Source organism: Leucoraja erinacea, chromosome 3, assembly GCF_028641065.1.
Source record: "Leucoraja erinacea ecotype New England chromosome 3, Leri_hhj_1, whole genome shotgun sequence".
NCBI classification, from domain to species: Eukaryota; Metazoa; Chordata; class Chondrichthyes; order Rajiformes; family Rajidae; genus Leucoraja; species Leucoraja erinaceus.
The window spans coordinates 86133347-86148772 of record NC_073379.1 but is presented as its reverse complement, the minus strand read 5'-3'; the positions used below and the strand labels follow the sequence as shown (position 1 = coordinate 86148772).

Sequence of the window (15426 nt, the reverse complement as noted above, 5' to 3'; positions counted from 1 at the left end):
TCCCTGGGAAACGTCTTTTCATTTTGCACTGTACAACTGTTGCTTGCAAGATGACAATAAAGGTTGATTGATTGATTGATTGATTGATTGATTTCCATATATGTAGTCAACTCCTTAAGATAGTTCTATGTCTGAGGCAGTCACTGATTAAGCAAAAATATACACTGATTAAGCAAAGGTTTTCTTTATGTTGTTTGCTGCAGAGGAGTGAGATGTTGTTACGAAGGGGCTTTATTACAAAATATATATGGTTCTAAACCTGTTTGTGCTGCATGACTAATCTCTTCAATATTAATTGTGTATTAATCATTTTTTTTGTCCTTTGAACATGCAGCCAAACTCCACAACAGAGGAACGAGCTATTGCAAGGATCGCATCACATCCACTCGTGTGCAAAAAAATCACAGCTATTAAAGGTAAATTAAAAATTAATGTAAAACTAGAAGTAATGAAGAAAGGGTTTGACCCAAAACATCACCAATCCATGTTCTCCAGAGTGCTTCAGTACTCGCTGAGTTGCTCCAGTACCCTGTGTCCTTTAATGAAGAAACCTCTGTATTCATGACCCTGCATGTTGCTACCTGTGAAACAAGTTTGCTCAGTCCATTGATAGATAGTATGTTTAGAAGTTAAACCTTTAAAAAAAAACTACAATTTTTGACAGCCACGATAAACTAAAATTTTGAACAAAAATTCACCATTTGGATTCATGAATTTGAAGACATTAAGCAAGATTCTGAACTCCCACATTGTATATTAACCATGATGGAACTTATGGGGAGAAGAACCCAAGGGAGAAACCTGAGTGGGGTGTCATTGAATGCTGAAATACATTATTTTTGTTTTGTTTTATGGCCATGCTTTTCAAAAGTATTAATCAAAATTACAGCTAGAATCAGTTTGATCATAAGAGATAGGAGTAGAATTTGGCCATTCGTCTCATCAAGTCTACTCTGCCATTCAATCATGGCTGATCTATATCTTAACCCCAATCTCCAGGTTTCTCCCCATAACCTCTGAAACCTGTACTAATTACAGTTTGGGTCTCTTCCGGACAATTAAATTGACTCTTGACTCTTGACTCTTGACTCTTCTCTTACATCTCTGAGCATTTTCAGTTACAAACTTTTAACATTTCATTCTGCAGCTGGTGCATGCTCTGTAAAAAGTATTAAAAATATAGACTTTGTAGTTTATATCTTAATATCATTCATCAGGCTGGTAAAAACATATGTGTTGCATATTACAGTAAAGTTTGTGAAATTTCTGAATGTTTCCTACATTGCAACGGCCACTAAATGGGCTGGAAAGTAATTTGGGATCTCTGAAACATGCTGAAAAAATGATTATGTGATTTTATATATTTGAATTAGCTTTAATCAAAAATCCTAGCTCAAGTGGAACAAGACCAGATATAATCTGATATAATCTGTTTTAGTGCAGTGGTTGATAATTTAGCAACATGTGAACAATAGATGGTGTAATCCAGGTCACATAACTGTGAAAGATAAGATCTGTTGTCGGGATATTGAGCTCCTGGCAGTTGGACTGAGACCTTATTATGTACCGAGGGAATTCTCCCACATCGTCGCCATTATTGTTTACATTCTTCCTCGAGCGGAGCCTGTAGTCGCATGTGACATCATCCAAGAGACTGTCGCGAGATTACAGACCCGACACCCGGACGTACTCATTGCCTTATCAGGGGACTTCAATCATGTGAACATCAGCCCCCACTTGTCGGGCTTCTCACAGTATGTTGACTGTCCCACAAGGCACAATAAGACACTTGTGCTATATCAATGTCAAGGAGGCCTATAGTGTCTTAGCCTTTCCACCGCTTGGCAAATCAGATTACAACCTGGTTTATCTAAGGCCTTTTTACAAACCCTGTGTACTGAGTCAGCCTACAACCACCCGGTCTTTTAGAAAGTGGACACCAGAGGCCAGTGAATCACTGAGGGCCTGCTTTCAATGCACAGACTGGGACATACTGATGGAGTCACATGAATTCAACAGCATTATGGACATCGACAGGATGGCTGGATACACAACGGACTACATCAACTTCTGCAAGGATGTTGTTGTGCCAGTAAGAACTGTTTGTTGCTTTCCCAACAACAAGCCTTGGATCATCAAGAGCCTCCTAAACGAGAAAAAGGAAGCTTTCAAGGTTGGTGATCGGGAAAAAATCAAGAGGGTACAGCACCACTTGAAAAGGAGCATGAAGCAGGCAAAAGGGGACTATAAAAGGAAGCTGGAGAGGAAACTGCAGCACAACAGCATCAAAGAGGCGTGGAGAGGAATGAAGACCATATTGGCTTCAAGTAGAAGAGAAGCCAGCCGTCGGGAGACATGGACAAGGCCAACCTGTTCTATAACAGGTTTGATCTGGTATCCCCTCCCACCTCTGCAGGTGCAGCCTCTCCACCACCATCACCGCCATGAGGCAGCCCCCCCCAGCACCACAGCTGCAGCACCTCCTATGCCGGGATCTCCTCAACTGTTCTTCACGGTGGACAAGGTGAGAGCTGAGTTGAGGAGGCTGCGTGTGCCCTGGTAAAGCAGCTGGCCCTGATGGTGTATGTCCCAGGCTACTAAAAGACTGCAGCTCAGCTGGCGGAGCCTCTCCAGACCATTTTCAACCTGAGTCTCCAGTTAGGGAGGGTACCAGGTCTGTGGAAAACATCATGTCCCGTGCCGGTTCCCAAAGCAGGGCGGCCGACCGAGATCAACAACTACAGACCGGTGGCCCTTACATCCCATATCATGAAAACAATGGAGTGGCTACTCATTCGTCTCCTGAGACCACAAGTCCAGCACGCACTCGACCCACTACAGTTTGCATACCAGGAGAACATTGGGGTGGATGACGCAGTCCTCTACATGCTGCACCGGATTTACTCCTTTTTGGACAAACCCAGTGGGTGTGTGAGGATTATGTTCTTCGACTTCTCAAGTGCGTTCAACACCATCCAACCCCTGATTCTGAATGACAAGCTTGAGAAGATGGGGGTGGATTCCACATTTATCTCCTGGATATACGACTACCTGACGGGTCGACCACAGTTTTTCAAGCTGGGGAACAGTGTCTCTGGCACATTGGTGTGCAATGTTGGAGCCCCACAGGGAACGGTTCTGGCCCCATTCCTCTTCACCCTGTATACAGCAGACTTTAACTATAAGTCTGACATGCCACGTCCAGAAATATTCAGATGATACAGCGATTGTGGCATGTGTAAGGAACGGGCAGGAGGAGGATTACAGGAATTTGACCAGTTCCTTTTGTGCCTGGAGTGAAGAGAACTGTCTCATCCTGAACACAACTAAGACTAAAGAGATGGTGGTTAACTTTGGCAGGTCCAAGCTCCCCCTTCAGCCGGTCAACGCTGCTGGGGCTGACATTGAGGTGGTGCAGACATATAAATACCTTGGAGTGCACCTGGATAACAAACTGGACTGGTCTGTCAACTCTGACTCCCTCTACAAAAAAGGCCAGAGCAGACTCTTTTTCCTCAGAAGGCTCAAATCCTTCAATGTGTGTAATGACATGCTGCACATGTTTTATAACACTGTGGTTGCAAGTGTTATTTTCTACGCTGTTGTCTGCTGGGGCAACAGCATTAGTGAAAAAAACAACAAGAAGCTGGACAAACTGGTTAAACGAGCTAGCTCAGTGCTGGAGGGGAGAGTAGACTCTGGGATAGATGTGCTTGAGAGGCGTATGAGGCACAAGGTGCAGGTCATCCTGAAAAACCCCGGGCATCCCCTCCATGTAATTCTGGAGAGTCAAAAAAGCACTCGGAACAACAACCGGCTCCTCTCCCTGCGCTGTAGAACGGAGCGGTTCAGGAGATCCTTCACCCCTGCAGCCATTAGATTTTATAATTCGGACTGCTAGTCTGTAGGGGGATGCATTTTTGCAATTTTTAATTTTTAATTGTTAATTATTGGTCTTTTTAAGTATTTATTGCTCTCAGGTCGTGTCCACAGTGTATTCTATGTATTTTCTGTCTGCGTTCATTTTGAATCTGTGGGTTTGTTGGTTGGGGGCTTCTGGACATCTGAATTTCATTGAGGGGATCAATAAAGTTTTTATTATTATTATTATTATTATTATTATTAAATATGCTGTGCTAAGAACAGTCAGGCAAGGAAATTGACATGCAACGTTATGGTTGGAGATCCTTCTTCAAACTGTGGACAGCCATTGGTTATTTCTATTAATACTTCAATACCTTTAATTCATTTTCTTTAGTTGCTGCATAATCTGATAAAATTTCCAATGAACCAAATAAATATGAAAGGGAATGCTGGAACTTGGGACTCAGTGAGTGGAAGGGAGTGCGGGAGCTGGGACCTGGTTGAGTGGAAAGGGAGCACAGGAACTAGTATCTGGGTGAGCGGAGGAGAGAATGGCGTCTCAGTTAGTGGGAATGGAGTGGCATATATTACCTTGTGAGCCAGATACCAAAATGTGGGGATTTCTGGAAAAGTCAGATTATTGTAGTTTATTGCACATTTTTTACTGTCAGGGATGACTTCATTCATGTAAGATTATCTTAAGTTAACAGTTGACTGGCTGTTTTTAAAAAATCATTTTAGTTTAGTTTAGTTTATTGTCACGTGTACCTAGGTACCGTCAAAAGCTTTTGTTTGCGCTCTATCCAGTTTTATGAAAAGACTATACAATCAAGCTGTCCACAGTGTACAAATAAAGGGTTCAATATTTAGTGCAAGATATAACATTGAAGCAATCTGTTAACTCCATCCCCACAAATTGTATGCAGGAGTAGCAGTGCTTAAATTGCATTGCATTGAGGGTAGACACCAAGCTCCTGACTTCAGCACTTAAATGCAGATGTACTTTTGGTAAGCGGTGCTGCCCTCACTGGAGATGTCTGTATTCTGTTAAGCCTGCAACTCTCAATGCAGGTGATTGTATTCTGTTAAATACTGCTGCCCTCAATGTAGACATTTGTACTTTGTTAAACACTGCTATGCTCAATGCAGATGTTTGTATTCTGCTAAGCACAAATACCGTTAATGCAGACATTTATACTAAGTTCATCATTTGGATTCATTCATTGGTGTCCAAGTTACCGTACTGAGAATGGATAACTTGTATCCTGCCGTGCTGGAGGCCTGTTCTGTAACACCACCTCACCAATGGACTTGGTAGTGCTACCTATAGAATGGCAGGATTGCAGCAAAGGTTAGGGCTGGTGCATTTTGACATGTGAATTTTAAATAGTGCAATTATTGCCGAACAACTCTCTTTATGAAAATTTAGTTTTACATTGTGGAGTATCTAAACTTCAAAAATTAATTTTGGAGATGTCTGGAAGAATTCTTTACAGACAATAGGTGCAGGAGTAGGCCATTCGGCCCTTCGAGCCATTCAATGTGATCATGGCTGATCATCCACAATCAGTACCCCGTTCCTGCCTTCTCCCCATATCCCTTGACTACGCTATCTTTAAGAGCTCTGTCCAGCTCTCTCTAGAAAGCATCCAGAGAACCAGCCAACACCGCCCTCTGAGGCAGAGAATTCCACACTCACAACTCTCTGAGTGATAAACGTTTTGCTTATCTCCGTTCTAAATGGCTTTCGCCTTATTCTTAAACTGTGGCCCCTGGTTCTGGACTCCCCCAACATCGGGAACATGTTTCCCGCCTCTAGAATGTCAAAACCTTAATAATCTTATATGTTTCACTAAGATTCCCTCTCATCCTTCTAAATTCCAGAGCATACAAGCCCAGCCACTCCATTCTATCAACATATGACAGTCCCGCCATCCCGGGAATTAACCTGGTAAACCTACGCTGTACTCCCTCAATAGCAAGAATGACCTTCCTCAAATTGGGAAACCAAAACTGCACACAGTACTCCAGGTGTGGTCTCACTAGGGCCCTGTACAACTGCAGAAGGACCTCTTGGCTCCTATACTCAACTCCTCTTGTTATGAAGGTCAACATGCCATTTGTTTTCTTCACTGCCTGCTGTACCTGCATGCCACGCACGTGCCGTGAGTAATTACTCAGGGTTGGCAGTCAGTCGGCTTTTAAAAAATCTTGACAACCGCGCATGCACAGATTGTTCTCCTCTCCGGTAGGCAGTCACTCAACTTTTATAAAGTAATTTGTCTTCAAAAGCCTTATCTCTTAATAAAGTTATTTAAAAACATATAGCTCAAAGAAATTTACTTACCACATTATTTGTACACGAACTCCATTCTTCTCTTTGATTCTTAAGATACTCTTAAGATAATGACAATCCATGTTTGAAAAACCCGCCAAGAAACTTGCGCTGCGCAGCACATGCACGCAGTCCACGGTGCAAAGGCAGAATTTCAGCTGCCTTTATAGACCATTGTCATTGAAGGCTTGAAGCAGCGTCGACGGCACGTGAGTTGCACATACTTTCACGTGTTACATGTATTGCGGATGAAAGGCACGGGAGAATTATGCTGACCTAAGGGATCGATCTCTTAGGAAGGCATAATTCTCCCGTGCCTTTACTATTTATATTTAATAATTACCATTTTATAATTTTAGTCAGGGTAAGCACTTGCCTGCTGCATGCTTACTTTCATTGAATGATGAACAAGGACACCCAGATCCCGTTGTACTTCCCCTTTTCCCAACTTGACTCTATTTAGAAAATAATCTGCCTTCCTGGTTTTGCCACTAAAGTGGATAACCTCACATTTATCCACATTAATGCCATGCATCTGCCCACTCACCCAACCTGTCTAAGTCATCCTGCATCCTCTTCACAGTTCACACTGCCACCCAGCTTTGTGTCATCTGCAAATATGCTAATGTTACTTTTAATCCCTTCATCTAAATCAATAATGTATATTGTAGATAGCTGCGGTCCCAGCACCGAGCCTTGCGGTACCCCACTATTCACTGCCTGCCATTCTGAAAGGGACCCATTAATCCCTACTCTTTGTTTCCTGTCTGCCAACCAATTCTCTATCCATGTCAGCACTCTACCCCCTATACCATGTGCTCTAATTTTGCCCACAAATCTCCTTTGTGGGACCTTATCAAATGCTTTCTGAAACTCCAGGTACACTACATCTACTTACTCTCCCTTGACCATTTTCCTAGTTACATCCTCAAAAAATTCCATAAGATGAGTCAAGCATGATTTTTCCTTCGTAACTCCATGCTGACTCGGACCGATTCTGCTACTGCTACCCAAATGTGCCGCTATTTCATCTTTTATAATTGACTCCAGCTTCTTCCCCACCACTGATATCGGGCTAACTGGTTTATCATAGCTGCCAAATAGTACGGATTTTCCGTATTTTGTACGGAAATGCGATTAGAACACTGATGTACGATTTTGTGTTGTTAAATACGGATTTTAAATACGGTGTTAAGTTCACTCTGAAGAAGGGTCTCGACCAGAAACATCACCCATTCCTTCTCTCCCGAGTCGCTGCCTGTCCCGCTCAAGGTTTAAACAGAGCGCTGTCAGGGATCTAAATATAGCGCTATGGGCTGTACAAATATAGCGCTATGGCTACAGCGCTATGGGTCACAGACTGTTCAGGAAAATTCTCGTACAACAATGAGTCTTTCGAATTCTCTTTGCGTCTTTGATTATTTTTCAGGCAGTGGTAGAATTCTGGATAAGCCTAGTGGTGAAAGGTTACCAGTGGGATTGCAGTTACATTGGGATTGGCCTTGATTTTACAGAACGGTGGGTGGGCTCAAGGGGGAGAGAGTGAGGGGTGGGGAGAGTGAGGGGTGGAGAGAGGGAAAGGTGGAGAGGATGGAGAGGGGAGGGAGAGAGGGAGAAGGAGGGAGGGAGAGAGGGACAAGGAGAGAGGGCGGGAGGAAGAGAGGGAGGGAGAAAAAAAGGAAGGAGGAGAGAGGGAGGAGGAGAGAGAGGGAGTGTGAAGAGAAAGAGGGAGGGGGGAGGGAGAGAGGGCGGGAGGGAGAGAGGGCGGTAGGGATGGGGGGGGATGAAGAGGTAGGGAGGGAGAGAGAGAGGACGGAGGGAGCGAGGGAGGGAGAGGGAGGCTTCCACATCATCATCTGGTGCTAAAAGCAGGAAGGTTCAAACAGCAGTATACAAAGAGATGGCAATGAATGCACTGTCAAGTAAGATGCGTAGAAGAAATGTCAATTGGTAGCAAAGTTATACATTCTTGTACTTACATGGGTATGACCGCACATAAAAATTAACAGCAAAATACTGATTTTCAGGTACTAGAACAGGGTTGAGAAGGCAATCGGTGCGGAATGGATGGATTGAGGCAGGTGAATTAGTGCGTGTTGGTTGGAGTATGTAAAATTGTGAGGGGAGAGCACGGGGGATGTCAGCAGGGCTCGAAATTGCCCAGGTGCCATTGACCGCCCAAAGTACCGCCGGGCAACCTAAACGCCGAGTCATTTTGCCCGGCTTGGCACGCAGATACTGGTTTATACCGATAGACACAAAAAACTGGAGTAACTCCGCGGGTCAGGCAGCATCCCTGGAGAATAGGAACGTGACGTTTCGTGTCGGCGGCGGCTGTTGGCTGATTTGCAAGCAGCGGCCGTTATCAGGGCGATAGCGGCCACTGCTTGCAAATCCACCAACGGCGCTTACAAAACAACAACTCTCGCACGCCGAGGTCGGGAGGAGGGAGGGAGGGAGAGAGAGGGAGGCCTCCTTCCGCCGGGCGGGGTGCGGGAGGAAGAGGCGGTGCAGCCGATCCTGCCGCTGTTCGGAGCCCGTCATTCGCTCCGACCCTTCGTCACGCCGCACCTAGTATCTTTGCCCCGCAATACAGCCGCCACCAACACAAAACTTCACATTCCTATTCTCCAGAGATGCTGCCTGACCCGCGGACTTACTTCAGTTTTTTGTGTCTATCGGTATAAACCAGTATCTGCGTGCCAAGCCGGGCAAAATGACTCGGCGTTTAGGTTGCCCAGCGGCACTTTGGGTTGTCAATGACACCCGGGCAAACGCTAATTTCGAGCCCTGTAGAATACAGAAATACTCCGACAAAACTTGGCAGCTCTGGTCTATAATTTCCTGTTTTCTCTCTCCCACCTTTCTTAAAAAGTGGGAAACATTAGCTACCCTCCAATCCACAGGAACTGATCCTGAATCTATAGAACATTGGAAAATGATCACTAATTCATCTACAATTTGTAAAGCCACTTTCTTAAGTACCCTGGGATGAAGACCTTCAGGCCCTGGGGATTTATCAGCCTTCGTGTACCATTAGTCTACCCAACACCTGTCTAATGTGAATTTCCTTCAGTTCCTCCATCACCCTAGATACTCTGGCCACTAGTGCATCAGGGAGATTGTTTGTGTCCTCCTTAGTGAAGACGGATCCAAAGTACCTGTTCAACTGGTCTGCCATTTCTTGTTCCCCATGATAAATTCACCTTTTTCAGTCTTCAAGTGTCCAACTTTGGTCTTAACTTTTTTCCTCTTCACATACCTAAAGAAGCTTTTACATTCCTTTATATTCTTGGCTAGCATACCTTCGGTCTCATCTTTTCTCCCCATATTGCCTTTTTAGTTATCTTCTGTTGCTCTTAAAAGTTGCCCAATCTTCTGGCTTCCTACTCATCTTTGCAATGTTATACTTCTTGTCCTTTATTTTTATACTGTCCCTGACTTCCCTTGTCAGCCACGGTCGCCCCTTGCTCCCCTTGGAATCTTTCTTCCTCTTTGGAATGAACTGATCCTGCACCTTCTGTATTATTCCCAGAAATACCTGCCATTGTTGTTCCATTGTCATCCCTGCTAGGGTATCTTTCCAGTCAACTTTGGCCAACTCCTCCCTCATGGTTCCACAGTCCCCTTTGTTCAACTGTAATACTGACACCTCCGATTTACCCTTCTCCCTCTGAAATTGTAGATTGAAACTTATCATATTATGGTCACTACCTACTAATGGCTCCTTTACCTCGAGTTCCTGTATCAATTCCGGTTCATTACACAACACTAAATCCAGAATTGCCTTCTCCCTGGTAGGCTCCAATACAAGCTGCTCTAAGAATCCATCACAGAGGCACTCCACAAACTCCTTTTCTTGGGGACCAATACCAACCTGATTTTCCCAGTCTACCTGCATGATGAAATCTCCCATAACAATGGTAGCATTACCTTTACGACATGCCAATTTTAACACTTGATTCAACTTGTACCCTATATCCAGGCTACTGTTTGGGGGCCTATAGATGTGCCATTAGGATATTTTTACAATTCCTTAGTTCTATTCATACTGACTCCACATCTCCTGTTTCAATGTCACCCCTTGCAAGGGACTGAATTTAATTCCTCACGAACAAAGCTACCCCACCCCCTCTGCCCACCTGTCTGTCTTTTCGAAAGGAGGTACTCAGTTCCCAGCCCTGGCCCTCTTGCAGCCATTTCTCTGTAATTCCCACAAGATCATACTTGCTAATTTCCAACTAAGCCTCAAGCTCGTCCACTTTATTTCTTACACTTCGCGCATTCATAGCAAACATTTTGACTTCGCATTCACTTCCCTTCTCACTATTGGCTCTGACCTTACTCTCTTATCCCTTCTCGATCTTTCCTTCCCATTAATTCAGGAGGCTATTGTAATTTTTCCTGTACTGACTTCCGCTTCAACTCCATCTTTATACTCCAAATTTGTCAATCCCTCCCCCCACGATTTAGCTTAAGCCCACATGTGTAGCACTAGCAAACCTGCCTGTCAGAACGTTGGTCCACCCCTCCAGTTAAGGTGTAGCCCGTTCCTTTTGTACAGGTCATCCGTACCCCAGAAGAGACCCCAGTGGTCTAAAAAGCTAAATCCTTGCTCCCTACACCAGCCCCCCAGCCACACATTCAGATCCCCTATTTCCCTGTTCCTGCCCTCACTAGCACGAGGTACTTAGAAACATAGAAAAGTAGGCCATTCGGCCCTTCGAGCCTGCACTGCCATTCATTGTGATCATGGCTGATCATCCAACTCAGTATCCCATACCTGCCTTCTCTCCATACCTTTAGCCCAAGGGCCACATCTAACTCCCTCTTAAATATTGCCAATGAACTGGCCTCAACTACCTTCTGTGGCAGAGAATTCCACAGATTCACCCTCTCTATGTAAAAACTGGAAGCAATCCAGAGATAACCGCCCTAGAAGTCCTGCTTTTCAGTCTTCTTCCTAAAGGGCCTGTCCCACTTACGTGTCCTTGGAACACAAATGACGCAACCTCGTGGTCGCGTTGAGCAACGACGGTCCCGCGAAGGTCGGGCGCGATTACATACGTACGCCAGCCGCCTGGAGCACGTGACATCATTCGAAGATGGACACAAAGCTGGAGTAACTCAGCGGGACCGGAAGCATCTCTGGAGCGAAGCAATGGGTGACGTTTCGAGACTCTTCTTCAGTCTGAAAAGAAGGGTCTTGACCCGAAACGTCACCCATTGCTTCTCTCCAGAAATGCTGCCGGTGCCGCTGAGTTACTCCGGCATTTTGTGTCTAGCTACAATTGTCTTGGCCCCGCTCTGGGAGTAGAAGTGGGGGCGGAGCCGGACCGCAACGGCATACCTGTTTTTATTAGGCACAGCTGCCTGGGTCTCCTGCACTCCACGTTTACTCCCCTTTATCTCAGTCACCCACCTTTGTTCTTCCTGTATCCCTGGCGAGACAACCTCACTGTTGGTCCTGTCCAGGAAACTCTCGTTTTCCCGGATGATCCTGAGGATATCAAGTTGCTTCTCCAGTGCCCCCAACACGGTCCTTCAGGAGCTGAACCTGGACACACTTACCACCGTTGTAGCAGCCCAGAGGCACCATCAGTGTCCCTGGCCTCCCACATCCTGCAAACATCACACTGAATCATCTTACCCGTCATGTCTTCACCGTGTCCAGTGCTCCCCAACTTTTGGCATAGTCTCCTCTCCTCAGCCTCCTCGCCAAAGACTCTTGAGCCAAAGATTCGCACTTTTCTCACAAGGCACTTCCCTCGACAAGGCCCCTCCCCGACTGGTCACTCCCCGACCAGTCTGGCTATTTATTTTATCCTTCAATATCTTAATCTCAATATTTTGTATTACTTTCATAATATGATTTAATCTAGTGTTCCTTAACTAAACATGACATGTTCCAGTGAGAATTATTTGATCTAATTGTTTCAAGAGACTCCCAGCTGCTTACTCTGCCTCCAGGCAACACAATCTCATATAGAGGACATTATGTTGTGCAACGTCAAGGTTTCATTAAAAGCCCATTAAAAGTCTGGCAAATTATTAGCAAAGTGACCATCAAGTTCTTTCATGGACACTGACTACAAAATACAACACGCTAATTTATACAAGAAAATCAAAGTCGGTTTTTTTAATAGGTTTTGCTGCAAAGCAATTAATGAAAAATGGTGTAGACCATTGATTTGCAATTTTGGACTGCTTTCGCATTGTTACTGTCATGAGTGAAACAGCGTTCCATGTGGTATAAAATCAGTTTTTATCAAGATTTAAAAAAAACACTGCAAGTTCTTCGATCATAAAAATATGGAACAGTATGTTTGCAGCAACAGGAAAAACATTTTTTCAAAATGCAGAATGTTTGTGCATCTTTAATGGAAATCTGTAAATTGGAGTTATAGATAATCTAACAATGTAGTCTAAGAGACATTAGCATCATATATTTATGTCACTCAAATTATACTAATGCTTAACTCTGCAATTGAAAGTAAAAATGAACAAGCACGTCATCTAAACTAACCTAGAAATGCAAATTAGTGGCGAGCTTCAAACTGAATACAGTAAATATACCAAGTTCTGCCTTGAGTACTTGGAATAACTTTTGTCAGTTGCATCTTTGAATGAGTTTCTTTAATTCTCCCAACCCATAAATGTCCAGAATGTCGCAGAGAAGATTTACGAGGATGTTGCCAAGATTCCAGGGTCTGAGCTATCGGGAAAAATTGGGCAAGCTAGGACTTGGAGCACAGAAGGCTAGGACGATCTTACGGAGGTGTAGAAAATCATGAAGGGGATTGATAGGGTGAATTGGAGGGGGACCAACATTCTGGCAGGCAGGTTTGCTAGTGCTACACCACGGATGGGTTTAAACTAAATAGCGGTGGGGAGGGGTCGACAAATTGAAAGTATAAGGATGGAGTTCAAGGGAAATAGAGTACAGGAAAAGTTACAAAAGGCACCCAAATTAATGGAAAGGAAAGTTCAAGAAGGGATAAGAGCATAAGGTCAGGTGAAATAGGGACCGGTGTGAGAGGGGAGGTGAATACCGAATTTAAAGTGTTATATATGAATGCGCAAAGTATAAGAAATAAAGTGGATGAGCTTGAGGCTCAGTTGAGATTGGTAGGTGTTGTGGGAATTACAGAGACATGGTTGCAAGAGGATCGGAGCTGGGAACTGAATATTCAGGGTTATACATCCGATCAAATAGACAGACAGGTGGGCAGACAGTGGGTGGGGTAGTTCGTTGGTAAGGAATGAAATTCAGTCCTTTGCGAGGGGTGACATAGAATCAGAAGATGTACTCATTGTGGATGGAACTGAGAAATCGTTTGGGTAAAAATACCCTAATGGTTGTTATCTATAGGCCCCTAAACAGTAGCCTGGATATAAGGTGCAAGTTGCATCAGTAGTTAAAGTTGGCATGCAACAAAGGTAATGCTACAGTGTTTATAGAAGATTTCAACATATTCAGGTAGACTGGGAAAATCAGGTTGGTACTGGACCCCAAGAAAGGGAGTTTGTGGAATGCCTCTGACATGGATTCTTAGAGCAGCTTGTACTGGAGCCTACAAGGGAGAAGGCAATTCTGGATTTAGTTTTGTGTAATGAACTAGATTTGATAAGGGAACTCAAGGTAAAGGAACCATTAGGAGGTAGTAAGCATCATATGATACATTTTCATCTGCAATTTGAGAGGGAGAAGGTAAAATCAGAAGTGTCGGTATTGGAGTTGAACAAAGGGGACTATGGAGGCATGAGGGAGGAGCTGGCCAAAGTTGACTGGAAAGGGACCCTAGCAGGGATGATGGTGGAACAGCAATGGCAGGAATATCTGTGAATAATCCAGAAGATGCAGGATAATTTCATTCCAAAGAGGTGACCGTGGATGACAAAAGAAGTCAAGGACAGTATAAAACTAAAAGAGAAGAGGTATATCATAGCAAAGATGAGCGTGAAGCCAGAGGATTGGGAAACTTTTAAAGAACAACAGAAGGTAACTAAAAAGGCTATACGGGCAGAAAAGATGAAGTACGAAGGTAAGCTAGCCAAAAATATAAAGGATAACATTAGCAAATTTGCAGATGACACAAAGCTGGGTGACAGTGTGAACTGTGAAGAGGATGCTATGAGGATGCAGGGTGACTTGGATAGGTTGGGTGAGTGGGCAGATGCATGACAGATGCAGTATAATTTGGATAAATGTGAGGTTTTCCACTTTGGTGGCAAGAACAAAAAGGCCGATTATTATCTGAATGGTGTAAGCTTTGGAAAAGGAGAAGTACAACGAGACCTGGGTGCCCTTGTACACCAGTCACTGAAAGTAAGCATGCAGGTACGGTAGGCAGTAGAGGTCGTTCTGCAGTTGTACAGGGCCGTGAGAGCACACCTGGAGTATTGTGTGCAGTTTTGGTGTTCTAATTTGAGGAAGGACATTCTTGCTATTGAGGGAATGCAGCGCCGGTTCACGAGGTTAATTACCGGGATGGCAGGACTGTCATATGATGAAAGAATGGAACGACTGGTCTTGTATTCACTGGAATTTAGAAGGATGGGAGGGAATCTTATAGAAACATATAAAATAGTAAGATTAAACGAGAACTTACCAGTTTGAAGTTTGATCTGTATTTTATGAGGAGTTACGATGAGGGATTACGTGAAGAAGCCCGCTCAGGGCGCAGGTGCGGCATGCTTCCAAGCAGCGGTGTGGAATCACAGACAGACACGTATTTGAAGTAACATAGTAAAGAATAAAGAGACATCAATTATCAGTTTGATCCATGTAATGAGGGTGGGAGCGGAGGGCACGTAATCCCTCATCGTAACTCCTCATAAAATACAGATCAAACTTCAAACTGGTAAGTTCTCGTTTAATCTTACTATTTTACTTCGGAGTCACGTGAGTGACTTCGTGAAGATTTCAAAGCTCTGTGATTTCAACCCGTGTAACAGTTTTACTCACTCACTACCGAAAACTCTTGAGGAAGGAAGTGTTATTGTAATCAACCAATGAATCTGTTTTGAAAACAAAACGGTATTTATTAACAACAACAAAAGAAAAATAGCTCCCCCGGGCTTTAAATTAAATATTTGCAGTTTCTAAAATTCTGGCTGCAAATACGTCAGGTTTCACCAACGGCTTATGATAAAATGTTCGGAATGTGGATTCCCTTGACCATCCTGCTTTGTTGAGGATAATGTCAATAGGCACATCCATCCTT

At 44.1% G+C, this 15426-nt stretch overlaps 1 protein-coding gene across 1 annotated transcript in view; it reads left to right on the top strand.

The window, feature by feature from the left end:
- Positions 1-15426, top strand: part of srfbp1 (serum response factor binding protein 1) — a 233218-nt gene that overhangs the window by 199709 nt on the left and 18083 nt on the right. The window contains exon 6 of the mRNA XM_055633138.1: positions 335-416. Coding sequence (XP_055489113.1) covers positions 335-416 — 82 coding nt within the window. The remainder of the gene's footprint in view (positions 1-334; positions 417-15426) is intronic.